This window comes from Agelaius phoeniceus, chromosome 31, assembly GCF_051311805.1.
Source record: "Agelaius phoeniceus isolate bAgePho1 chromosome 31, bAgePho1.hap1, whole genome shotgun sequence".
Classification (NCBI taxonomy): Eukaryota; Metazoa; Chordata; class Aves; order Passeriformes; family Icteridae; genus Agelaius; species Agelaius phoeniceus.
This window is the reverse complement of record NC_135295.1, coordinates 4,841,220-4,867,379: the sequence shown is the minus strand read 5'-3', so window position 1 is coordinate 4,867,379 and position 26,160 is coordinate 4,841,220. Positions and strand designations below refer to the sequence as shown.

Sequence of the window (26,160 nt, the reverse complement as noted above, 5' to 3'; positions counted from 1 at the left end):
GTGACCATTTGGACTCTCAACCTTGTTGCCGTTGCTGTTGGTTTCATTCTCTCTCGTTGCTGTTTCAGGAAATTGTTCTTCTCTCAGCTCTTTGGCATCTTTGTGCCCCCACGGGGAGCAGGAGGGGCAGTTTTTAGTGGCAGCACAGACACGAGAGGGTTCCCATGGGTGGGGACCCCCAGTGCCCCCAGTTCCCCCCAGTGTAACAGCACATTCCCGTAGATGTCACTGGGTTCCCGCGGTTGCCCCTGGGGTCCCCACAGCTCCGCGTTGGTCACCTGGGGATCCTGGAGGGTGGTGGCACGGGGGACGCTGCGAGAGACACGGGCTGTGGGATCTGGGTGGGGTGACACTGGTGGGTGACGTGTCCCTCTGCGTGTGTCCCCCCTGTACTCACCCCCTGCCCTCTTGGTGACCACGACGTGGGTGTACAGCACCTCCCCCTGCTCTGGGGGGGCCGGGTGATCCATGGGGGCCCTGAGGGAATAAAGGGGATGTGGGGGAGGGAATGGGAGGGAATGGGGGTTGTGGTAAAAGGGGGAGCGTGTCGTTTGAGACCCCCACTCACCGTTCTTGCTGCTTCCTGGCAGCTTCAAAGCAAAGAGGGGAGGGGTGACTGGTTGTGTTCCCCGGGGCCCTGACCCCTCTCAGGATTGCTGAACCCCCACAGGACCCTCAATTTTCCTCAGGACCCCCAAACATCTCTGGAGCTCCCAGAATCCATGAACTTCCCCAGTGCCCCCTACACACTCAGCCTCAATATCCAAAGCCCAGCAGGGAGAGAGACCCCCCCAATTACCCCCAGGGCCCCTGAAAGAACCCCCAACATCCCCACAGGACCCTCCAGCACCTCCTCAAACCCCATCAGCACCCCCAGCAAAGGTCACAAATATGGGGCTGTGCGTTCTGCCCTATTGCTCCCCAACTTTGGGGGTCTCTACAGCTCCCTGGGACCCCTGTCCCCCCATTGTCACCCACCCAGGTGCTGCCACGGGCGCCAGGCTACAATGACACCCACGAGCAGGACTAGGAACAAAAGGGCCCCACCGACCCTTGTGGCCACTGCAAGTAACAGAAGGGGACACATCAGGGTTACCCTGAACCCTGGGTGTCCTGCACTCCCTGATGACCCCGTGTGGCCCCACCTTTGTTGCAGTGTCACAGCCACGAGCAGCTCAGTGCTGGGTGCCTGGAACACGCAGTGCAGGTCCAGCTGGTTGGTGGCCACACACCCGTAGGTGCCTGAATGTCCCACATCAATGTCTCCAAGCTCCAGGAGGGGACCCCGGGCCACCTCCTGCCCGTTGTGCAACCAGGTGAAGGTGAGAGGGGCTGAGCCCACCTGCACCGAGCAGCGCAGTGTCACCGTGTCCCCCTCCAGCAGCGCCTGCGCAGGCACCTGCAGCACCAGCCCGTCTGGGGGACAGAGGGATCCTGTCACATCCCATGGCACCAAGACCTCCCCACTGGGTCACACCCAGTGCACCGGGGGTTCCCAATGCCAACACTGGGATCCCCCCGGTCTGGGATGCTCTGGGATGTCCCCAGAGCAGGGGATGGGCTCTGGTCACACAGGAGGTGACCCATGGAGCAGAGCCCACCGAGAGCCCTTGGGGTCCCCGTGGGTGCCAGGCTGGGGACACCCAAACTTCCCTAACCATATAAGACAGTCACAGGGGGGCTGAACCTGGTGCCGGGTCTGTCACTCTCACAGGTGCCACTCTCAGTGAAAGTGAAATGGTCAGGTCCCTCCTGCCACCAGCGCTGCCCATCCTTGTACCAGGTGGTGGCACCAGCGGTCCCCAAGCACTGGCAGGTCAGTGTCACCCGGTCCCACAGCATCACAGGACTCCAAGGGGGCTCCACAAGGAGCTGGGTGGTCTGGGCACCTGTGGGTGACAGGGGACACCAGCCTGCCAGGGCCACTGTGGGGCTGGGGACAGTGGGGTGGGGCCATGGCATCCCCCGAGGACTCACCAGCGAGGCCGAGGGTCTGGGCTGGAAGGGAGAAGGGACAGGGCTGGGTGGGGGTGGCACCATGGGGACAGAGGCACATGGGTCACGGGGTGTGGGGGCTGTCCCCAAAGTGTCTCCATGGGGACAGCAGTTCTTGTGAGAAAGTTTGTGGGGGTGGCCCCCAAAAGATTTGGCAAAGCAGGGGGAGATTTCTGTGTCACAGCCACCTGTGCACCACATCTGTGTGGCACAGATACCTTGGGAACAGGAACTTGTCCCCTTCTGACCCTGCATCCCAGTTCCCTTGTCCCCCACCCTATCCCCACAGCTACTGGAGCCCAAAGGTGCCAGTCCCCACATTCCTGTCCCCACATCCCCATCCCCAAATTCCTGCCCCCCGTTCCTGTCCCCAAAGTCACCCTACATCCCCAGTCCAACCAATGTCCACTGTGGGTAACACGGACTGGCACTGCTGGCACTTGGGACCTCAGGGGACTCTGCAGCCCCCCTTTGCTCCCTCCCCTCTTCATCCCCAGGCTTTCAGGCCCATGCCCAGGGCACTCATCCCACAGGAGCAGCACCACCTTCCCAGCCATCCCGGTGTTGCCAGCCATGTGGACTGGTGTGAGAGTCTGTCTGAAATATCCCTCATCTGCCACACGATCATCATTGGGGGAACACTGAAGAAAAGACCCCCCTGTCTAGCCCTGTAGGAGAAAGTCATATGCCAGCCAGGCCCCGAGACCTGAGAGCATTGTTAAAGTTTTGTTTTCACAGGTGTATTTACTATATGCTACACTGAGCTCAACAAGAAGAAAGAAGGACATTTTGACCTTTTGCAACAATAGCTGTGGGATTTTTCTCTTGTCCTGGCTGAACTTCTCCTGAGTTCTGCCTGGTCCTCCTAAGAAGACCCCTCTGGCTCGTTTGCAATCACAGTGACAGACAAACTGAGATGTAAGAAGCCTCTTCACCAGAGAAAAACCGAGACATGAAACCCCTATGTGAGAAGGCCCCCTCTCATACTTTCCAAGGCCTGGGACTGAAACCCCCAACCCCAGGGAGGTGTGCGGGGGGAGGCAAGCTGACCAAAGCAAGATGGATGTTGCAGGTGTGAGCATTGGACCATGAAGACAATGGCTCTCACCCACTGCAGAGAATATGGACTGTGTGTACCCTTTCCAAATACCATTCTTTTCCCCAAGGATACAATAGACTACCTTTGATTCGGTTACAAGATCTATTCCCCTCCCCCCATCAGAAAAGGGTATTATTAGAGTGCAGATGGACTGCACCCCTGAGATCTCCCTGGACGTGACCTGGTGAACTCCATTGGCTGGACACCGAAGGACTCCGCAGTACTACGTTTGGTAGCTACATACCTTTTTCTTTTTCCTCCCTCTTTTCCCTTTTATTTTTCCCTTTCCCCCAATTCCTCCCCAAGGCATTTTCACTGTGGTTATTTCAAACACGGTGCATTTGTTTTGATTATCACTGAAAACCCCCTTCAACCGTGTTGGTTCTTCTTGCACTCTGAGATCACAAACCATCACGAAACCCATCCGTGAGGACGGCTTGTGACAACTGGCTGTCACTCGCTGCTGTGGCCACCACTCCCCTGGCTGGCGGCTCTTCGGATGAAGGGCAAGGAAGCGAGGTCACATCTTGTCCCAACATGGAGGTGGCCCTTGGTGGGGGCAGGGTGGCCACAAGCTGGGCACAGGCTGGGGACATGGTGGGACAGCCTGGGGACATGGTGGGGGATGCTGTTGCCAGGAGTGGGGGGTTCAGGGGATGTGGGGAACCAAGGATGGGTGTCCAGCAGAATGGGGGTCCACTGGAATTGGGGTTTCCATGCCTGGGGGCATTCTGGGATGGGGGTGCTGTGGGAACATGGTCCCCAGGGATTTGGGGTCATAGCATGTGGGTGCCAGGGCTGGGGGTGCAGGGGGAAAAAGGGGACCCTCGGGACTAGGGGTTCTGGGGAAGAAGAAGCCCATGGGATGGGATCAAGGCAATGGTGGTGCTGGGCAATGTCAGTCCTGGGATGGGGGTCCCTAGGGAGGAGAGACCAAGGCAATGGGGGTCCCATGGTTGGGTTCCCAGGAGAATGGGGGTGCCAGGAATGGGCAGTGGCTGGGTGGGCACGGGGGTCACAGCTCCTTCATGGGGTGCCTCAGATTTTGGGGTGACTCAGAGCCCAGCACAGCCCCCACCCTGGGGCACCCCATGGCTGTCCTGGGAGTCTCTGTGTCCCTGCCCCACTCACCCCTGGGTCAGGTCCCACCATTTCCTGGCTCAGCCATCCCAGGCAACACTTGATGCCCAATTGGTTCAGACAAAATTACACATCCATAGAATAAAAGCAAAAATCTTTCCCACACCATTGTTTTCCCAATAAAAAACAAACTCAGCAAAAATCAAACTGGCAAGGTATAAAATGCTCTGGTTTGTAGAATCCTTATAACGCTTCCTGTCCCAACAAGTCCCTCACAATAAAAACACAAACAAATCAAAAAGAAATGAGACTTTTTGGGTCCCTTTAGGAGCCCCTTGGTGCATCCCACAGTAGCATTTTCTTGTGGATAACACAGAGGGTGGAATCTCCCTGAGTGTCCAACAGCTCCATGGGATTGTTCCCTGCCTGCTGGGCAGCAACCCAGCCCCTAAGGAAGCCTTTTCTTGGGCCATATTTAGGAACTCTCCCCATTTTTCTCATTCCTACCCTGAAACTTGTTTGACTTCCCATGGAGGAAGGGGAGAAGCTCTGTCCATGCTTGGGACAGTGCACAGGAATCGGTGGAAATGCCCCTGTGTGCCTCAGGGTCTGATTCCCTGGTAAATCCACTCCAGCCTGCCCTGAATTCCCCTGCCTGGGCACTCCCTGCTCCTGCTGTGACACCCCTGTTCCGCAGCCCCTCGTGTGCAGCCCCTGCTCAATATTTCCACACTTTTCCCTCTTATTTGGTGGCCAGAGCCCAAACCCAAATATTCATTCCATGATGTTCCAGAGGTCTGCAGGTTTTTTTCAAGAAGGAGCGTTCCAGTCAGGTTGTTGAGCAGATTGTTGTTGTCTTTACAGTAGTTTTGTGGTTTTCTCAGTGCCTTGCGGCAAGGAACAAAATGATCAATTGCTGCATTTCCAGACTGGTTCCCTCACAGCTGCCCCTGCAGGGGCAGTTTCCAGCCAGCCCTGCTCTGAAAACCATCAAAGGCCCTCACAGAGCCACTGCTTGGGCTCTCTTTGGGTTTTGTGCTTCTTGCAGGGCTGAGCAAACCACAGGCAGGGCCTTTTTCGCCCACAGAATTCTCACCTCTGCAGCAGCTCTAAAGCTGCCAGAATCAAAGCCAAGGGGGCAGAGGGGACCCTCAGGTGCTGGCTGCCACCTGGGGCTGGGCAGAGCAGGGCTGGGCAATGGCCATCCCTGTGCAGTGGGGCTGGGCCATGGCTGGGCCCCAGCCTTGCATTGACAGGGGTCCCCAGGATGTGCCACCCCTGGGACAGGGACCCGGCCAGGAATGTGCAGGGACATTTCTGGAACTGCCACACCTGGGACAGGACCCCCCATGCCAGGATGTGTCACCCCCTGGGACAGGATCCGCCCAGGACAGGAGCCTCTGGATGTGCCCCCCCAGGACAGAACCCCCCCTTTCCCATCTGACTCTCAGCACAAACAGCCTCTTCCTTCTTGTCCAGGAAAAATAAAGTGAAAGTGTTGAGGAGGCACAGCCCAACACCTCCATCCCCCCCAGCCTCCCCACCCGTCCATGCACCTCCAACTCCCCATTTTCCCCCTCCCCTGGCTCCCCCCAACTCCTTCCTTGCTCAGGTGCTGCCTTGAATTGCTGAGTTAGGAACAGGGTGTGAGGGAACATGGCACAAAAGTGACGAAAATAAGGAAACAAGAGAAATAAAGAGCGGAAAAATCAAGGGCAGGGGAGGGCACAGAGGCAGAGCTACCCAGGACCCCCATGTGATACTTGCCCAGGAAATGAGCACCCCAGGGGGGGCAGTGCTGGGCTCTGAGTCACCCCAAAATCTGAGGTACCACGTGAAGGAGCTGTGACCCCTGTGCCCACTCAGCCACTGCCCATCCCTGGTACCCACATTCCCCTGGGAACCCAACCAAGGGACCCCCATTGCCTTGGTCTCTCCTCCCTGGGGACCCCCATCCCAGGACTGACTTTGCCCAGCCCCACCATTGCCTTGATCCCATCCCATGGGCTGCTTCTTCCCCCAGAGCCCCTATTCCCGAGGGTCCCCTTTTTCCCCCTGCACCCCCAACCCTGGCACCCACTTGCCATGACCCCAAATCCCTGGGGACCATGTTCCCACAGCACCCCCATCCCAGAATGCCCCCAGGCATGGAAACCCCAATTCCAGTGGACCCCCATTCTGCTGGACACCCATCCTTGGTTCCCCACATCCCCTGAGCCCCCCAAGTTCTGTCAAGACCATCCCCCACAATGTCCCCAGACTGTCCCATCATTTCCCCAGCTTGTGGCCACCCTGCCCCCACCAAGGCCACTACGCATGGGGACGGACGTGACCTCGCTTCCTTCCCCTTCATCCCAAGAGCCGCCAGCCAGGGGAGCGGTAGCCACAGCAGCAAGTGACAGCCAGTGCACATGGCTGGGGACACCGGGATGGCCAGGAAGGTGGCGCTGCTCCTGTGGGGTGAGTGCCCCGGGCACGGGCCTGACACCCCGGGGATACAGAGGGGAGGGGGCACAGGGGGGCTGTGGGGTCCCCTGAGGTCCCCAATGCCAGCAGTGCCAGTCCATGTTACCCACAGTAGACCTTGGTGGGACTGGGGATGTAGGGGAGTTGTTGGGACAGGAACAGGGGACAGCAATTTGGGGATGGGGATGTGGGGACAGGAATGAGGGGACTGGCACCTTTGGGCTCAGGTACCTGTGGGATAAGGACAAGGGAACTGGGATCCATGGGCATAAGGGGACAAGAACCACGAGGATGTGGCCATGGGGATGGGATCATGAGCTGGTGGGGGTGACCTGGGCCAGCATGGGCTGTGTCTGTGGTGTCCTCGTGCCCATGTTCTCCCCAGTGTCCCCATGTTCTGCCTCAGCCCAGGGTGCACTCAGTGTCCCTTTTCCCAAGGTGTCTGTGCCACAGGGATTTGATGCATGGGTGGCTGTGACACAGACATGTCTCCCTGCCTCTCCAAATCTTTTGGGGATGACCCAGACACACTTTCTAACAAGAACTGCTGTCCCGACGGGGACAGTTTGGGGACAGCCACCATGCATTGTGCCCCATGTGCCTCAAGCCCAGCAGTGCCCTCCCCACCCAGCCCTGTCCCTTCTCCCTTCCAGCCCAAACCCTCGGCCTTGCTGGTGAGTCCTCAGGGGATGCCATGGACCCACCCTGCTCTCCCCAGCCCCGCACTGGCCCTGGCAGGCTGGGGTCCCCTGTCACCCACAGGTACCCAGACCACCCAGCTCCTGGTGGAGCCCCCCTGGAGGCCGGGTGTGCTGTGGGACCGGGTGACACTGACCTGCCAGGGCTTGGGGACCGCTGGTGCCACCACCTGGTACAATGATGGGCAATGCTGCTGGCCAGGATGCAACACCATCAGTGCCCCCCATAGTGGCGTCTACTGGTGTGACAGACCTGGCACTTGGATCAGCCCACCCGTGACTGTCTCAGATTGTGGGGGGAGGGGTTTGGGTGTCCCCAGGTTGGAACCCACAGGGACCCCGAGATCTCTGGTTGGGCATCGCTCCATGGGTCACCTACTGTGTGACCAGAGCCCGTCCCCTGCTCTGGGGACATCCCAGATCATCCCAGAGCGGGGGGAACTCATGTTGGAATTGGGGACCACTTGTGCGCTGGGTGTGTCCCAAGGAGGGGGTCCCAGGGCTATCAGGTGTGATTGGACCTCTCTGTCCCCCAGACTGGCTGGTGCTGCAGGTGCTGATGCGGGCGCTGCTGGAGGGGGACACGGTGACACTGCACTGCCGGGGCTGGCAGAACAGCACAGTCACCATGGTGTCCTTCTACCACATTCTCCAAGGGTTTTCACAGCACTGCCTGAATCCTTCATCCCTCCCTTTACTCCTCCCTGGGTCACCCCAAATTTCCCAAGTCCCTCTTGGTTTCCCCCATGACTGCCCAGTTCCCCCTGCAGATCCCTCATCCCTCTCTTTGTCTTCCCCAGCATTTCCTGGATTCCCCACGCCTTCCAAGGTCCCTGCTCCACTCTCTTGTCTCCCTTCCCTCCCTGGCTCCTCCCGCCCATCTCTAAATCCCAAATCATTCCCTGAGGCTCCTCAGTCTCTCGTCTGGTTCCCCATCCCTGCCTGGGTCTCTCCCCCTTTCCACAGGGTCTCGCCATTGTCCCCAGGTCCCAACGTGCCTCCCAGGGTCCCCTTCTGCTCACTGGGATCCTCTCTGCTCCCCTCCAAACCCTTTCTTTCCCTTCCATGTCCCTCACCTCCCCTGGGTCCCCAATCCCATCTCTGATCCCCACTCCTGCAGGTGTCCCGCTCTCAGGGGTGTCCCTGTCAGCACAGCCCCCTGGGGGACAGGTGGCACTGGGAGACCGCCTGGTGCTGAACTGCATGGTGGCCACGGGGACAGGTGCCCTGTCCTTCTCCTGGCACCGGGAGGGCTCGGAGCCATTGCTGGGCACTGGCCCCCGCCTGGAGCTGCACCACATTGGGGACAATGACAGTGGCCAGTACTGGTGCCGGGTCAGAGACGGGGAAAGGGAGGCCGAGAGTGACCCCCTGAATGTCACCGTCCTGGGTGAGTGGGACCCTCAGGCTGGGGGTGACTCCACCCACGGCACCCCCATCCCATCTCGCCCAGTGCCAGCCCGGTCTCTGTCCCCACAGTGCCTGTGGCCAATGCCACCATCACCCCTGGTCCCCTGTCACACCAGGTGCATGCAGGTGACTCCATGAGCCTGCGCTGCTCAGTGCAGGTGGGCTCAGCCCCTGTCACCTTCACCTGGCTACACAATGGGCAGGAGGTGGCCCAGGGTCCCCTCCTGGAGCTCAGGGACATCGATGTGGGACATTCGGGCACCTACCAGTGCGTGGCCACCAACCAGCTGGGACAGGACGGGCACCGCGTGTTCCGGGCACTCAGCCCTGAGCTGGCCCTGGAGGTGACACCTGGCTCACCCTGGGTCACAGGTGGGGTCACACGGGGTCACCTGGGAGTGCAGGACCCCTGGGGTGATGGGTGACCCTGATGTGTCCCCCTCTGTTTCTTGCAGTGGCCGCAGAGGTTGGTGTGGCCATTTTGTTCCTGCTCCTGTTCCTGGGTGTCACTGTGGCCTGGGACCTGTGGCACAGTGTGGGTGGGTGACAGTGGGAGAACGGGGGTCCTAAAAAGCTGTAGAGGCCCCCAGAGTTGGGCAGAGTCAGGGCAGCACCCACAGCCCCAATATGTGACCTTGTCTGGGGGTGCTGATGGGGTTTGGGGAGATGCTGGAGGGTCCTGTGGAGATGCTGGGGGTTCTTTCAGGGGCCCTGTGGGTGTTTGGAGGGTCTATGTATCTCCTGGGTTTTGGGTTCTTGATGCTAACTTGTTTGAGGCCACTGGGGAGGTTCATGAATTCTGGGGGGCTTCAGGGATGCTTGCGGGATCCTGTGGGCAATTGAGGGTCCTGTGGGGATCAGGAGTCCTGAGAGGGGTCAGTGCCCTGGGACCCGACAGTCACCCCTCTCCTCTTTCCTCTGCAGCTGCCAGGAAGCACCAGGAAAGGTGAGTGGGAGGCTCAAACCACACTCTCCCCTTTTACCACAACCCCCAAGACCTCCCATTCCCTCCCCCACATCCCCTTTATTCCCTCAGGGCCTCCCCGGATCCCCCGGCCCCCCCAGAGGAGGGGGAGGTGCTGTACACCCACGTCGTGGTCACCAAGAGGGCAGGGGGTGAGTACGGGGGGACACACGCAGAGGGACACGTCACCCACCAGTGTCACCCCACCCAGATCCCACAGCCCGTGTCTCTCGCAGCGTCCCCCCGTGCCACCACCCTCCAGGATCCCCAGGTGACCTACACGGAGCTGCGGGGACCCCAGGGGCGACCGCGGGAACCCAGTGACATCTATGGGAATGTGCTGTGACACTGAGGGGAACTGGGGGGCACTAGGGGTCCCCACCCACGGGCACCCTCTCGTGTCTGTGCTGCCGCTAAAAGCTGCTCCAATCCCTCCCCGTGGGGCCCAAAAATTCCAAAGAGCTGAGAGAAGAACAATTTCCTGATACAGCAATGAGAGAGAATAAAATCAGCAGCAACAGCAACAAGGTTCAATGTCCAAATGGTCAAAAAAGGAATGATTTCAAGAGAAAACCACCAAAAAGGAGCAAACCCCAGATGCTGTCCCCAGCACATTTCCTCCACTAGACGAACCTGGCAGGGCCCTGGACCTTCCTTGCTCTGATGGCCAAAGTGGCCTTCAGGAGGCTCTGGATTCTCTTGTCCCCTGTCCCAAACCCCTTCTCTGCCGTGTTCCCCACACGAGGATGTCACAAAGGCCCTGTGGGGGTTCTGGAACTTCCCCCTTTTCCAGGGCAACCGGGATCAGGCATGGCACAGGGTGGGGTGTCAGAGACAGGCATAGTTTGATGTCTGGAGACATTTTGGAACAGCTGTGTGTGGCAGGGGTGGGCCTTTTGGTTAGACAGGGCCCCATCTGTCCATCAGTCTGTCAGCCATGGCACACTAGGGGCAGTAAGATGCACCAAGTCCTGAGTGGCCGGGTGACAAGAAGTGCAAGCTGGGGAGAGGGCCCTTGGTGGCCCAACTGGCTTAAAAGGCAAAGCATGAGGTGGCCAAGTCCCTGATCGTTTCTGCTCTTGGGGTGTCTGTCCCATCCAGGCTGGAACCCAGCAGCTGGCAACTCATTTAAATGAGAAACATCTGCCAAGGAAAGTGGGAACCTTCCTGGAATTGAAAAAAGACCCATCACTAAATTTTTTTCAATTTAAACAATGATGGGGCTTCCAGGCAAAAGTGTTGGAAAAGGAATAACAGGTCCTTACTAGGAAATTTATAAAGCAGAAGAGAACAAACAACACAAACCCAGAACTTTCCCTCCTGCTCAGCGCGGTTGGTTTTTGTGGCAGTTATAACCGCGGCCAGCAGGGGGCGCTGCAGGGAGCACTCCCGGCCAGCAGGGGGCGCCCCGCTCCAGCTCCATCCCCTCAGGGGCCATGGCGGCCTCGGGCGGGAGGGAGGAGGGCAAATCGCTCCTTTTGCAAACTCACGGCCACCAATCGGTCCCGGCACCACCACCGGCAGCGGGCAGGAGCCGCCAAGGCAGCAGGTTGGATCCCAGTGCCCACTGGCAGCGTAGCAGTGTCCCGGGGCCAGGTACACGCCCTGCACAACACCCGCGACCACTCTCCATGATCCCAAATGGAAGGAAGGCAGAGCCTGACCCGAGGCAGATGTCGGGTCCTCTGCAGCACCTCTGGTGGCTTTAAAACACAATTCCCCTAAAGTCTCAGCCTTTCACTGAGGTGAGGAGGGCAGGGATGGAGCAGCTTTGGGGACACCTGGAATCCAGACAGGGTCAGTCCCCACTGCCCCACCATGACAGTGGGCAGAGCTCCTGCTCAGTATGTCCACACTTTTATCTGGTGACCGACTGAACCCAAAGATTCTTTCCATGATATTTTCCAGAAGGCTGCAAGTTTTTTTCAAGAAGGATTGTCCAGGTCAGGCTGTAGAGCAGATTGTTGTTGTCTTTGCAGTAGTTCTGGGGCTCTCTCAGTCCCTTGGACAAAGGGACAAAATGATCAATTCCATCTCAGCTGCCCCTGCAGAGGGTGGTTTTTCAGCCAGCCCTGCTCTGAAAACCATCAAAGGCCCTCTCAGAGCCACTGCTTGGGCTCCCTTTAAGGTTTGTGCTTCTTGCAGAGCTGAGAAAACCACAGGCAGGCCTTTTTCCCCCACAGAAGTCTCAGCTCTGCAGCAGCTCCACAGGCACAGAGTTCCTTGGAATCTGTCAAGGGTGACCCCCAGGCTGCTGGCACCTTTTGGGGAGTGTGCTGGGCCCTGGGTCACCCCAAACTTTGAGGCATCCAGGGAAAGAGCTGAGACTCACTGGCCCACCCAGTCCCTTCCCCTCCCTGAGACCTGCATTCTCCTAGAAATCAAATCATGGGAGCACCATTCCTTATGTCCCCCACTCTGTGGAACTCCCATCCCAATACTGATATTCCCCAGGATCTCCACGGCCCAGCACCCCATTCCCAAGGAACCCTCTCCTGTTCATTCCATCCCCTGCAATCCTCCTTCCCCCAGGACCTTAATTCTCCCAGGACCCCCATTCCCATTGCAGCTCCCATTCCCCCAGCATCCCCATCCCATGACCCCAAATTCCTGGAGCCCACGCTCTCCTGGGACTCCCATCCCTGAGTCCCTCCAGCCCTTGGCACCCCCATTCCCATGGCAGACCCATCCCCAGTGACATCGCCTCTTCAGGACCCACATTCCCAAGGGACCCCCATTCCCCTGAACACTCCTCTCTGTGTCCCCAAACACGCCTGAGCTCCCCCCAGACTCCTGGAAACCCCATGTCCCACTGTGTCACACCCATCCTTGTCCCCATCCTGTCCCAACCCTGCCCACAGCCTGTCCCCAGCTTGTGGCCACCCTGCCCCCACCAGGTGCCACCTACACATGAGGGTGAGACCTGACATCGCTTCCTTCCCCTTTGGCCAAAGAGCCACCACCCAGGGGACAGCCACCCCTGGCAGCAAGTGACAGCCAGTGCACATGGCTGGGGACACCAGGATGGCCGGGAAGGTGGAGCTGCTCCTGTGGGATGAGTGCCCCAGGCACAGGCCTGACACGCGGGGGATGAGAAGGGGAGGGGGCACAGGGGGGCTGGGGGGTCCCCTGAGGTCCCCAATGCCAGCAGTGCCAGTCCATGTTACCCACAGTGGACCTTGGTGGGACTGGGGTTGTAGGGTGGCTTTGGGGACAGGAATAGGGGGGCAGGAATTTGGGGATGGGGATGTGGGGACAGGAATGTGGGGACTGGCACCTTTGGGCTCAGGTAGCTCTGGGGATTGGGACAAGGGAACTGGGATGCAGGGACAGAAGGGGACAAGAACGGTGAGGATGTGGCCCTGGGGATGGGATCATGAGCTGGTGGGTATGACCTGGGCCAGCATGGGCTGTGTCCATGGTATCCTTTTGCCTGGGGTGTCCACAGTGTCCCCATGTTCTGCCTCAGCCCAGGCTGGCTTCAGTGTCTCTGTTCCCAAGGTGTCTGTGCCACATGGGTGTGGCGCACGGATGGCTGTGTCACAGACATGTCCCCCTGCCTCTCCAAATATTTGAGACCACCCACACACACTTTCCCACAAGAACTGCTGTCCCCTATGGGGACAGTTTGGGGACAGCCACCACACCCCATGCCCTCATGCTGCTCTGCCCATGGTGCCATCCCCACCCAGCCCTGTCCCTTCTCCCTTCCAGCCCAGACCCTCAGTCTCGCTGGTGAGTCCTCAGGGGATGCCATGGCCCCACCCCGTTGTCCCCAGCCCCATGCTGGCCCTGGCAGGCTGGTGTCCCCTGTCACCCACAGGTGCCCAGACCACCCAGCTCCTGGTGGAGCCCCCCTGGATGCTGGCATTGTGGTGGGACCAGGTGACACTGACCTGCCAGGGCTTGGGGACCGCCAGTGCCACCACCTGGTACAGAAACAGGCAGCGCTTGTGGCAGGAGGGACCTGAATACCTCACTGTCATCATGAAAGGCACCTACTGGTGTGACAGATCCAGCACCGGGCTCAGCCCCCCCATGAAAGTCACAGACGGTGAGAGGGGTTTTGATGTCCCTAGGCTGGCACCCATGGGGACCTTGAGAGCTCTGGGTGGGCTCCGCTCCATGGGTCACCTCCTGTGTGACCAGAGGCTGTCCCCTGCTCTGGGGACATCTCAGAGCATCCCAGAGTGGAGAACCCTATCTTGGAATTGGGGACCCCTGGTCTACAAGGAATTGGGGTATGATTGGACATAAAATGAGTTTCATAAAACACTGCCTAAAGTCATACTCAGGAGTATATACTCATGTAAACCTAGAGGTCACAAACCTTGACTTTTGATGTAGTGTCTAAAAGCTTGGGTGACTGCTCGATTTTGTTCAAACACTTCTCAAACTCAGATGGGCTTGGTGCTGTGCCCATTTCCCTGGGCTGTTCCGGTTCGTGTTTATTTATCAGTTGTCGTACCATGGTTTGTTTTCATGTACCCCGTGTTTTCCCCAAGTTGGTTTACCCCTAGGTTTTGCCCTCCCTCAAAGCTGTCCCTCGTGCCATTCCCCACTCTTTGTTCCAGTTCCTTCCCTGCCTGTCAAGATAATCCAGCTCTTTCTTCCTGAACCTTCCCTGTCACTTTTGCCTTGGACCAATCCCTGACTGCACCACCCCTTAGGAATTCCCCGATTGCTGGAAGCCCCACTGGCCCATGTGACCCACCCTCTGCTCCCATCTGTCCTAATTAGTCCCAAGCAAGGGATGTAATCCCCTCGCTCCTCCCCTGCAGATTCCTTATTGTCAATCGTTTGTATCCACCCCCTGAGTTGCGCCCTGATGCAATCCCATGCACAGAAGTGCTGGTGGCTCTTTGCTGCTGGATCCTTCCCTGGGGATAACCCTTTGCCTGTGGAAGCTCACAGCCAAGGAGCCTCCTCCTTCTCTTTTGCCTGCTCCGTGCTGCAGTTAGTGGATCCTGAACCACTGAGCAGTGGCTCATCAGGTTCAGCCGCAGGCAGATCCCACGCCTTGGCCATTCCCCGCTCCTGGCGCAGCGCCACAGTTTTCCCAAGAGCCAGCCCGGGCTCCGCTGGGCTGCGTCAATGGGGAACCCGTCCCAGCGGCCAACCATGCTCTGGGTGAAAATCCTTTTCCTGCTATGGAAATGAAACTTGCCCTGACCCAGCTCCCTGCCCTTTCCTCAAGTCCTGTCACTGGTCCCAACAGTGATGAGAGCTGCAGCAGCCCCTCTGATTCCCCTCAGGAGGATGTTGAAGACCACAATGATGCCCTTTCCTCTCCTCCAGGCTGAACAAAGTGGCCTCAGCTGCATCTAGGGCTTCCCCTCCAGACCACACTCCATCCTTGCAGTCCTCCTTTGCATTCTGGATAATGGCTTCGTATCTTTTTTATATTGTGCCACCCAAAACTGCACCCATCTGCTTCCAGCGCTTCTCTTGGCTGCTGCTTCAGGGTGTGGGCACCATCATCAGAGACACAGAACAGCTTCTCCTCCCAGAGTTATCCTTATCCTCCGCACTTCCACGTGTCTGCCTTGATGTTCACTAGGGAACTTTCCACTTTGTGGCCACTCATTGCTGTGCTCAGCAGGGACACAGTTTTGTTTGCACATGAGCTGCCAGAGCAAGATATGCAGCAAGTGAAGCCGAGAATAGCAGAGCCTGGGCAGATTTTGTTTTTTCCAGAATGCGGGAAAGAGAGTGAGAAAAGCACAAGGAGATTTCAGACTGTTACTTTGCAATCTAATTGCCCTGGGAAGCTCAGCAATGGATGTGCTTTAGTGCTACTGCCAATGCCTTATATGAGAAAAATTCATTTCAGGAAGGAGCAACATCATCTGACAGAGACCAAGTGTGCCAGCAGTTGCTCCAGGTGCTGCTGCCATCAGCCCCTGCAGGAAGGAGCACAGCCCCCAATGCACGTGGGCTTTGGCTCCTTCTGGCACAGAAGCCCCCCAGGGGCACAGGTCTCTGGGGCAGGAGACAGGCACCAGCGCTGCCAGGGCTTGGGGGGTGGCAGCTCTGCTTGGCCAGGGACTCTGCCACAGCTGCTGATGTCAGCGCTCCCCGGGCGCCAGGCCTCAGAGCAGCATTCGTGCCCGGGCCCACACATTCCTTGTGCCTGGTCACACTGGCGAGTTTAGGACGGCCACCAGCCGGGACGTGTCCCAAGGAGGCCGTGCCAGCTTCCCTGGAAGGCCCCGTGCCCTTCCCAGCATGGCTGTGTCGGCAGCCCTGGGGGCTCCTTCTGCTGCCCTGAGCCCGCAGAGCAGGGCAGCGTTTGCTGATGCTCTGAGCCCTTCCTAAAGATCCTGTAGGCCTGGCTTAGACACCTGGGGCCAGGCATTCCTTCCAACCTGGGCCATTTTGGCTGGGCTGGGGGTGGCCCCAAGGCAGGCGGCAATGTGTGCAAGGGCCCTTGGTGACACGGTGCAGCACGGTCACCATGGAACGGAATGGAACCGGGTGTCCAAGGGCCCTTTGTGACACGTGGTGGCATAGGAGCTGGCAGTGACAAGAGCACGCCACAGTGCTCAGAGCACGCGACAGGACAGGACGGGACAGAGCGGTGCCGTGAGGAGCCCCTGCACAGCGCACTCGTTCGCGTCCCACCCAGAGCTTTTCTGAGGCGTTGTTCCTGCAGCTGAGCTTGAGGCCAGACCACAGTACTTGACAGGAGTCTCCTGTCCTTGTGGCCGGAGCCCTTGAGACCGAGTGCAGGACTTGCTGTCCTGTAGCCTTCCTGAGGCTTCTTTCTTGAAGGTGCCTCCAGGCACGACTGCATGACTTGGTGACTTGGAGCTTTTCCAAGGCATCTCTCCTGCAAATAGCCACAAATCCAGTCAGAGACATGCAGCAGAGACCCCCAAGATTTCCTGAAGCTGGGTGGAGGAGGAGGAGGAAGGCCCTGGAGCTGCCCCGGCACAGCAGACTGAACAGGTGGTGCCCTTCCAGCCACCGCAGGAGGGTGAGTGGCAAAGCTGGGCCACAGAACTGGTGCCTGCTGCCAGCTTGGCCCCATGCCATGCCATGCCATGCCATGCCATGCCATGCCATGCCATGCCATGCCATGCCATGCCATGCCATGCCATGCCATGCCATGCTATCCCCTGGGGACATGCCCACGGACAGGATGGAAGAGGGTCTGGGCAGACACTCCACAGTGGCCGCGCTCCATCGCCTGGGTCATGCCGGAGCTCTCCCTGCCTGGGGAGCGCAGGGCTGGGCTGTGTTCTCCGGCCTCTCCCGCAGCCCCTCAGCTCTGGCTATGCTCGCTCTTTGCCAGGTGCAGCCCTGGAGAAGACACAAGAGCAGGAAGCCGGCCGTGGCCGCTTGTGCAAAACCCTGAAGGTACCTGCAGCCACCCCCAGCTGGGCTGGGCCTGCTGTCCCTGCTCAGCCCAGCACCGTGTGTGGAGCACTCCATGCAACATCCCCGGCTTCTTGCCCTTCTCCTACAGTTCGTTTGCAACTTCCTTAAGAGAATTGAGGAGGAAGAGACCATCGCCATGGGCGCAGGTCTCAGACCATACTCGCCCATCTTCCAAAGCAAGACCAGTGCTGCCCTCCTGTGTGTGCTTGTAGAGGAAGATTTTTACAATCCAAAGCAAGTAAGCAGCCTGTGGCCAGGCTGTGATCCTCCCAGCAATTGCTTGGCCTCCCAAGCCATGAATGCTGGTTGCTGTGAGCCTTTCAGGCCACATGGCAGTGTGGTGGCAAGGGAAGCACTTCTCTGGGGAAGCTGGGAACATTGCTCCCTCTGGCAGCTTTCCAAGTCTCCCCGTGCCTTCTCCAGGTGCCTGCCATGGTCAGCTACATCCACCAGTGGCTCCTGGCCAATGATTCTGCTGAGCACAGGCTGGACAAGACCCTGCTGGATCTCACCGAAGCACAGCCAGATGACGCAGTCATGACGCTGCTGCGTGTGGCCCCGTCCTGTGACAGGTATGGGGCCCACCTGCCCAGAGGGCTCAGGCCTCCCCAGCCCATCACCCTGTACAGCCTGCCCCAGGTGTCTGAGCAACAGAGAGTTCCTCTGGCTGCTCCCTTTCCCAGCCCTGGCATGTCAGCCCCTGAGCCTGCTGCCATGCTCCCTTGCTGCCTCTCAGGGCTCTGTCCCCACAGGGCTGGGCTGTCTGGCTGCTGCTGGCAGGTGGGCAGTGGGCACAGGCAGAACTGGCAGCCAGCTCAGCTCCCCCCCGCTGCTGTGTCTGAGACCCCCTGAGACACAGCTCTAACTCCGCAGAGCTGCCATGGCCATGTGGAAGACCATCATGGGCTCAGCCAGGATTACGGAGCTGGCACAGCTGATCCTCCTGGATGTGCTGGGGAGCTGGCCAGAGCACAGCGCCTGCACCTCCAATGGGGACCAAGCGGGTGTCTTTGCCCTGGCTGTGAGTTTCTGCAAGTGGCCTTTGCTGGCCTCAAGGCTGCCTCTCCAGCAGCTCTCCATGCTCCTTTCCCCACTGCATCTCCCTGCCTCAGGCGCTGGCCTGAAACCTGGCCCAGGGGCAGCTTCAGGGCCACCAGGCCCCGTGCTCCCCCTGCCAAGGTCTCTCCTGGCCTCTCCCTGCCACGCTCGGGCCCTGCCACAGGGGACACCCCGGAACTGAGCACTGTCTCGGGGGGCTTTGTCCTTTGCAGGCAACCGTGGTCACGTGGAAGATCCTCCAGGTGCCCTGTCTCCCACGGATATTGAAGGTGTATTTCCCCCACCTCTTTGTGCATCTGCTCTTCCAAGTGTTCTTCAGCACTCTGGAAATGCTGGAGGAGGTCGATGCCTTCTGGAAGGGATGCCAGCAAGAGCACGGCCTTGCCACCAGCCCCAACAGATGCTCTGTGCCAGTCCTCCTGTCCCTGCCACGTGGCCCGCCAAGGAGCCAGTGCTGCCGGTGTGACCTGGGCTTTGCTCTGCACACAGCTTTGCAGTGCGGACCCTGAAGTCCCTGCTCTGCCTTCTCCGCTGCGAGGATGTGGTGGTGGCAATGGAACGCAGGTGTGGCTGGGACACGCGGCTTTCTGTTGACACTTACCACTTTGCTGTGGCTCTGCTGGCCAGGTGAGACCCCCTTCTCCCCACTGCCTCTGACATTGGTGCTCTGCACCCAGGTGCCCCACAAAGTGCCCGTGGTCATGGGCCAGAGGGCCTTGTCACTGAGGGATGGCCAAGCAGACTGGAAAAGGCTGGGAGAGGAGGGTGCCCATGAGCAACCAACTCCCAAATGGCCCACGTCCCCTTGCTGGAAGGGTGCTGGGGAAAGATGAGAACTGGGTGAGTCACGCCTGGGAGAGGTTTGCCCCACTGTCCGGTTCGGCTGTCTGTCTCTGCCCGGACACGGGTAGGGTGGTTCTTGGGTGGCACGCGTTTCAAAGGACAAGTCTGGACTCTTCAGCTTTTCGATCTTCAGATTGTTTATTGTTTCTTATCTACAAAATTTTCTGTCTGCCCAACAGAGGTCTGATCTGCAAGGCAGCCAAGGGCACTCTGACCACTCACGGGGCGGTCATGTCTTTTTATACTAAAATCTATGTACATGATATTTACTTTTATTTTCCAATACTTTTCACCCATGTTGGCAAGTGCACCTTCACCATAAACCAATCCCCAAGTGCCAACATCACCACAGGAGATGGAGGACAAGAAGAAGAAAGAAGAAGGACGAGACACGCCCTGATCCCTCCATCTTGTCTCCATAACCCCCCTGTACCAAAAACCTTAAAGTTTATATTTCACCCTATAAATGTGTCTCTTTTACACCCTTCACTCTAAAGTGATTCTCTTGTCCTCAAACTGCTGTCACTTCTGTGGATGGATCAAAATCAAGCCACCAAACACTCTTGGCAACATTCCAGGATTTCCGAGACCCCCAAAGGTTCTCCTGGCAACTCTGGACATCGGGAGTGATGTGCTGAGTTCCCACACCCCACTGGTTCAGGGTCTTGTTTATTTTTTCCCCTCTTCAGAGAAATTTGCCACTTACCATCCAGTTTTGTTCCGTGGTTGCATTCTACCTGCCCACCCTGCTCGGCAAAGAGATGCCATACTGGGATTTCCCTGCCCTGGCATTCCTTGCGGAGGTGAGCCTCAAGGCGGGCGCTGCCTGGCTGAGCTGCCTCCCAGCTCTCTGGCCTCTCATAGCCATGGCTGCCAGGACAGTGCCCATGTCCTGTGCTGCTGCCTGGGCCCGGCCCTGTGCGCTTCTGGGATCCTGCTGGATGGCTCCCCTGTCACTGCCCTGTGCCTTTCAGGTCCTCGAGTGCCTGGACTTGAGGGAATGCAGTGACAGTTTTCTGGAGATCCTGGCACAGAACCTGCAGAGCGAGCACATGGCCTGGCATTACTTGGCACTCCGAGGCCTCGTAGTGCTGGGCAAGAATCCCTTGATGGTGAGGACGGGGCAGTGGCTGAAGCCGTGCAGGCAGCATGGGGCTGGGCAATGCAGTTGCTTGGCCTTGACTGGGCTTGGGGTGCTGGGGGCAGCTGCTCCCAGCTCTCCTGCCTCCTGCTTCAGCTGCCCCAGTGCTTCGGGACAGGCCTTTGGCCTCTGGGCCCTGCAGCAGCAGGCTGGCCTTTCACAAAGTCGTGTTCCTCACAGGCCCAAAAAATGCGGAGCCTGACTGAAAGTCTTGTGGAGCTCCTGGAGGAAAATGATAGCGAGATGCTCAGGATGACCATACTTCTAGTCAGATATTTGCTCCTGGATAATGGTGCCCCAATAGCCACCCCATGGCCCTGCAGCTGGCTGAGGCACTCCTGCCACTCTTTGACCGCATAAGGCTCTGTGCCCACAGCCACGGCCACTGGCTGCTGCCCAGACACTTGGTGCCCTGTGCAGATGCAGGCCTGTGCCCTGGGGGGCCTGAAGCAGCTGATGCTCAGGTCTTTTGCCCTTTCCTTTCATATAGGATGATATCCAGGTGCAGCTGAGCTCCATGTCTGTCTTTCAAGAGATGCTGGACTTATTAACAGAAGAGGGAAGAAAGGCCCTGAAGTCCCACGTGCGCCAGAGCCTGCTCCCACTCTACTGCCACTGCCGTGATGAGAATCAGATTGTTGCTGAGGTGAGCACTTGTGGCCAGCTGCTGTCCCCCTGGCAGCGGGTTGGGCTGCCTCCTGCCCTGGCACCTTGCGGGCTGATGCCTCCTCCAGCCTGTGGCAATGGGATGCTCCTGTGCCCTGGCCTGTGGGGCCATCTGTGCATCTCTGCTGCTCTCCAGGCCTCCCGGGAAACACTGTATTCTTCAGCCTGATTCCTGAAGAGGAGGGATATTGAACAAATGCTACACGTGGATCAGAGCTTTGGCGAGTGCCTGGTAAGAGCAGCCAAGAACCCCTCCAGGCTGAGGCTGTGCCTGAGCCCTGAGGGGTCTGGGAGCTCGATGGGTGTCACTGCTCTGTCCCAAAATCTGGGGGGAGCAGGAATGGCAAGCGGTGCCCTGTGGCCCTCATCTGAGCACCCTGCGGAATTCCCGGCACTCCTGCTCCTCTCCATGGCCAGGTGCTGTTCCAGTGGCCCACTTGCTCCAGCTGCTCCTACCTCAGCAACAGGATCCCAAAATACCCAGGAGAGGCACCAGAACCCTGTGTTTGTGCACAGGGATGTTTTAGGAGCATGGCTGAACTTTAGGAACTCCAGAACAAATTATAACACCTCCTTAAGTGTCTGCCGGTCCCTGAGCAGAACAGGGACATTGGCCCAACCAGATCCAATTACTCCCCATTTTTCCCTCCCAAGGCACTGCTCCCATCCAGGGCTGTCCCTGTGCTCCAGCTGCAGCTGCAGAGCCCTTGGAGCTGTGGCTCTGTTCTCCATCTCCTCTTTCTTTCCCTGCAGATGCTGTGTTGGGCCCAGCAGTGGCCCAGGAAGAGCAGGAACTCCAAACGTGCTCTGGAGACCCCATGAGGAGCCCGGGCAGAGTCAGTACTGAACACCAGCTTTCCTCAAAATCCCAGGGAAATTCAACATTCCCAGAGCTGCTGTGCCGGGTCTGAAGGAGGAAAAGGGAATGAAGGGCTGTACAGCCACCAAAAAGGGCTCTGGTGGACCCATCACCTGTTGGGGTCAGGCACTGCCTTCCTTCCATTCGGGATCATGGAGAGCGGATGTGGGTGTTGTGCAGGGTGTGTGCCTGGCCCCGGGACACTGCTACGCTGCCAGTGGGCACTGGGATCCAACCTGCTGCCTTGGCGGCTTCTGCCCGCTGCCGCTGGTGGTGCCGGGACCGATTGGTGGCCGTGAGTTTGCAAAAGGAGCGATTTGCCCTCCTGCCTCCCGCCCGAGGCCGCCATGGCCCCTGAGGGGATGGAGCTGGAGCGGGGCGCCCCCTGCTGGCCGGGAGTGCTCCCTGCAGTGCCCCCTGCTGGCCGCGGTTATAACTGCCACAAAAACCAACAGCGCTGAGCGGGAGGGAAAGTTCTGGGTTTGTGTTGTTGGTTCTGTTCTGCTTTATAAATTTCCCAGTAAAGAGCTGGTATTCCTTTTCCTAGACTTTTGCCTGCAAGCCCCATCAGTTTTGAAATTTAAAAGATTTTTAGACATGTGTCTTCCTTCCATTCCAGGAACGCTCCCACTTTCCTTGGCAGATAATGCTTATTTAAATGACTTGCTGAATCCTGCGTTCGTGAATGGGACAGACACCCAGCATGAATGGGACAGACACCCCATGAAAGGCAGGGTCAAGGACTTGACCACCTCATGCTCTGCCTTTTAAGCCAGTTGGGCCACCAAGGACCCTCTCCCTAGCTGGCACTTCTGGTCACCCTGCCACTCAGAAGCTGGCTTTGGCAGAGTGTCACACTGTCCCAGTGTGCCATGGCTGAAAGACTGATGGACAGAAGGGGCCCTGTCTCACCAAAAGCTAGGACTAAAACACCCTTGCCACACGCAGGCGTTCCAAAATGTCTCCAGACATCAAATTTTCCTGTCTCTTACACCCGACCCTGTGCCATACCCTGATCCCGACTGCCCTGGCAAAAGTGGAGGCTCAGGAACCCCCACAGGGCCTTTGTGAGATCCTCGTGTGGGGAACATGGCAGAGGATAGGTTTGGGACAGGGAACAAGAGAATCCAGAGCCTCCTGAAGGCCACTTTGGCCATCAGAGCAAGGAAGGTCAAGGCCCTGCCAGGTTCCTCTGGTGAGAGAAACATGCTGGGGGAAATGTCTTGGGTTTGTTCCTTGGACCCCAAAGGGAGCCCAAGCAGTGGCTTTGTGAGGCCCTTTGATGGTTTTCAGAACAGGGATGGCTGGAAACCCCCCCTGCAGGGGGAGCTTCAGGGGAACCAGTCCAGAAACGCAGCAATTGATCATTTTGTCCCTCTCAGATAGGGACTGAAAGAGCCCCCAGAACTACTGCAAATACCACACCGATTTTCTAAACAACCTGACCTTCACCCTCCTTCTTGAACAAAACCTCCTGCCCTTTGGAACTTCCCAGAAAGAATATTTGGGTTCTGGATGTGCACACCAGAAGAGAGGGAAAAGTGTGAAAATATTGAGCAGGGGCTGCACACGAGGGACTGGGGAACAGGGGTGTCACAGCAGGAGCAGGCAGGGCCCAGACAGGGGAATTCGGGGCAGGCTGGAGTGCATTTACCAGGGAATCAGACCCTGAGGCACACAGGGGCATTTCCACTGATTCCTGTGCACTGTCCCAAGCATGGACAGAGCTTCTCTCCTTCCTCCATGGGAAGTCAAACAAGTTTCAGGGTGGGAATGGGAAAAATGGGGAGAGTTCCTAAATATGGCCCAAGAAAAGGCTTCCTTAGGGGCTGGGTTGCTGCCCAGCAGGCAGGGAACAATCCCATGGAGCTGTTGGACACTCAGGGAGATTCCACCCTCTGTGTTATCCACAAGCAAACCCTGCTTTGGGATGCAGCAGGGGGCTGCTAAAGGGAACCAAAAAGTCTCATTTCACTGTGATTTGTTTGTGGTTTTATTGTGGTTTTTATTTCCAATTATTTCTGTTTTTACTGTGTTTTGATTTCCTCTTGTTGGGAAAGCAATGATTAAAAGAATTCTATAAACCAGAGCATTTTATACCTTGTCAGTTTGATTTTTGAGGAGTTTGTGTTTTATTGGGAAAATAATGGTATAGGAAAAGATTTATGCCTTTTTTCTATGGCTGTATAATTTTGTCACAGTCAATTGGGCATCAAGTGTTTCCTGAGATTGCTAAGACAGGAAATTTGGGTGACAGGAAAAAGCCCAGGGATTTGTGGGGCAGAGACCCAGAGCCTCCCAGGACAAGCCTGGGGTGCCCCAGGGTGGGGTCTGTGCTGGGCTCTGAGTCATCTCAAAATCTGAGACCAAAATATGACCCCAAAATTGTCCAAAGCAATTGGGCATCAGGGAATTCAACCAGCTTGATCCTGGGATTTACCATCATCAGGGCAAGGTCATAAAAGATGCCTCCTTAAGTTTGGGCACCCCAGAAGTCACAGGGCCACACTGGGGACAGTGGGAATGCTCAAGACCCACCCAGGACAGAAGACCCCAGGATGTGCCACCTCTGGGAAAGGAATCCCCAAGGATGTGGCACCCCAGAATGAGGAGGAGCTCCCAGGGACAAGAGGCTGGGACAAGACCCGGGTGTCAGCACAGCAGAGCTGCCCTTTTCCCTAAAGGCTGGACCCCTCTAGATGTGCTCCCTGGACAGAATTCATGTTCTTGCCTCACCCCACCCTGGGGTCGCCCCTGACTCTCAGCTGCCTCAGAACCTCCAGCCCCCTGTGGCCCTTAGCCCCCCTCCTGCACATGTTATACTGGGACTGGAAGATGGTGGGAGATCTGCAGGGGTCCCCACAGCTGCTGGTGCCCGCCCTCGGGGTCTCCCATTCGGGGAATTACAGCTGCCAGCTGCACCCTGAGAGGGGGGGTGTGGGGAAAAGCAGCACCTGGCTCCATGTCATGGTGCACAGGGAGTGCGGGATGGGCACAGGGAGCCCCCACAGACACCTCGGGTCCCCTGATTGGGCATCTCCAAGTCCCCAACAAAAATTTCCTTGCTCCTTCTATTACTCCCCTTGTGCCCACACCCTTCTGTGTTATGACCCCATTCCTGACATCCCCCATCACACCAATCCCCCATCCCTGTCCCCCCACACCGGCTGCCAGCCCCTCCTGTGCCCTCAGCCCTGTCTCTGTCCCCGCAGTGCCCGTGGCCGATGCCACCATCACCCCCGGTGCCCTGGACGTGACACTGCAGGACACAGGGACACACAGGGACACAGGTGGGGTCCCAGAGGGTAACCAGGGAGTGCAGGACCTCTGGGGTCATGGGTGACCCTGAATGATCCCCCTCTGTTTCTTGCAGTGGCCGCAGGGGTCTGTGGGGCCTTTTTGCTCCTGCTCCTGCTCGTGGGTGTCATTGTGGCCTGGAACTGGTGGCACTGTGCGGGTGGGTGACAATGGGGGGACAGGCGTCCCAGGGGACGGTAGAGGCTTCCATAATTGAGGAGCAATAGTGTGGCATTCACAATCCCAGAGTTGTGACATTGGCTGGGGTGCTGTAGAGCTTGGGGAGGTGCTGGAGGGTTGTTCAGGGAGGTTGAGGGTTCTCTCAGTGTCCCTGGGCATGTTTGGGAGGTCTCTGTCCCTCCTGGGCTTTGGGTGCTTGAGACTGAGTTGATTCGGGGCCCTGAGGATGTTCATGAATTCTGTGGGACTCCAGGGATGCATGGGGGTCCTGTTGAAGATTGAGGGTCCCATGGGAGTTCAGGAATCCTGAGAGCAGTTAGGGCCCTGGGGATCCCACAGTCACCCCTCCCCTCTTTCCTCTGCAGCTGCCAGGAAGAACAAGGAAAGGTGAGTGGGAAACTTAAACCACACGCTCCCTCTTTTCTCCAAACCTCAAGACCTCCCATTTCCTCCCCCACATCCCCTTTGTTCCCTCAGGCCCCCCCCCCCCAGATCCCCCAGGCCCCCCAGAGGAGGGGGAGGTGCTGTACACCCACGTCGTGGTCACCAAGAGGGCAGGGGGTGAGTACAGGGGGGACACACGCAGAGGGACACGTCACCCACCAGTGTCACCCCACCCAGATCCCACAGCCCGTGTCTCTCGCAGCATCCCTCCGTGCCACCACCCTCCAGGATCCCCAGGTGACCTACGCAGAGCTGTGGGGACACCAGGGGCAACCGCGGGAACCCGGTGACATCTACGGGAATGTGCTGTGACACTGGGGGGAACTGGGGGGCATTGGGGGTCCCCACCCATGGGCACCCACTCGTGTCTGTGCTGCCACTAAAAACTGCCCCTCCTGCTCCCCATGGGGGCACAAAGATGCCAAAGGGCTGAGAGGAGAACAATTTCCTGAAACAGCAACCAGAGAGAGAATAAAACCAACAGCAACAGCAACAAGGTTCAGAGTCCAAATTGTCATACAAGGAACGATTTCCTGGGAACGCCACCAAAAAAGAACAAATCTTAGAACTTTCCCC

At 58.0% G+C, this 26,160-nt stretch overlaps 1 protein-coding gene across 1 annotated transcript in view; it reads left to right on the top strand.

Moving 5' to 3' along the window:
* Window positions 1-25,896, top strand: part of LOC129133536 (Fc receptor-like protein 4) — a 32,711-nt gene extending 6,815 nt beyond the window's left edge. The window contains exons 8-16 of the mRNA XM_077191910.1: window positions 8,459-8,728; window positions 8,875-9,092; window positions 9,204-9,214; window positions 9,673-9,694; window positions 17,184-17,333; window positions 21,844-21,958; window positions 24,876-24,953; window positions 25,037-25,120; window positions 25,787-25,896. Coding sequence (XP_077048025.1) covers window positions 8,459-8,728; window positions 8,875-9,092; window positions 9,204-9,214; window positions 9,673-9,694; window positions 17,184-17,333; window positions 21,844-21,958; window positions 24,876-24,953; window positions 25,037-25,120; window positions 25,787-25,896 — 1,058 coding nt within the window. The remainder of the gene's footprint in view (window positions 1-8,458; window positions 8,729-8,874; window positions 9,093-9,203; window positions 9,215-9,672; window positions 9,695-17,183; window positions 17,334-21,843; window positions 21,959-24,875; window positions 24,954-25,036; window positions 25,121-25,786) is intronic.
* The last annotated feature ends 264 nt before the right edge of the window (window positions 25,897-26,160 follow it).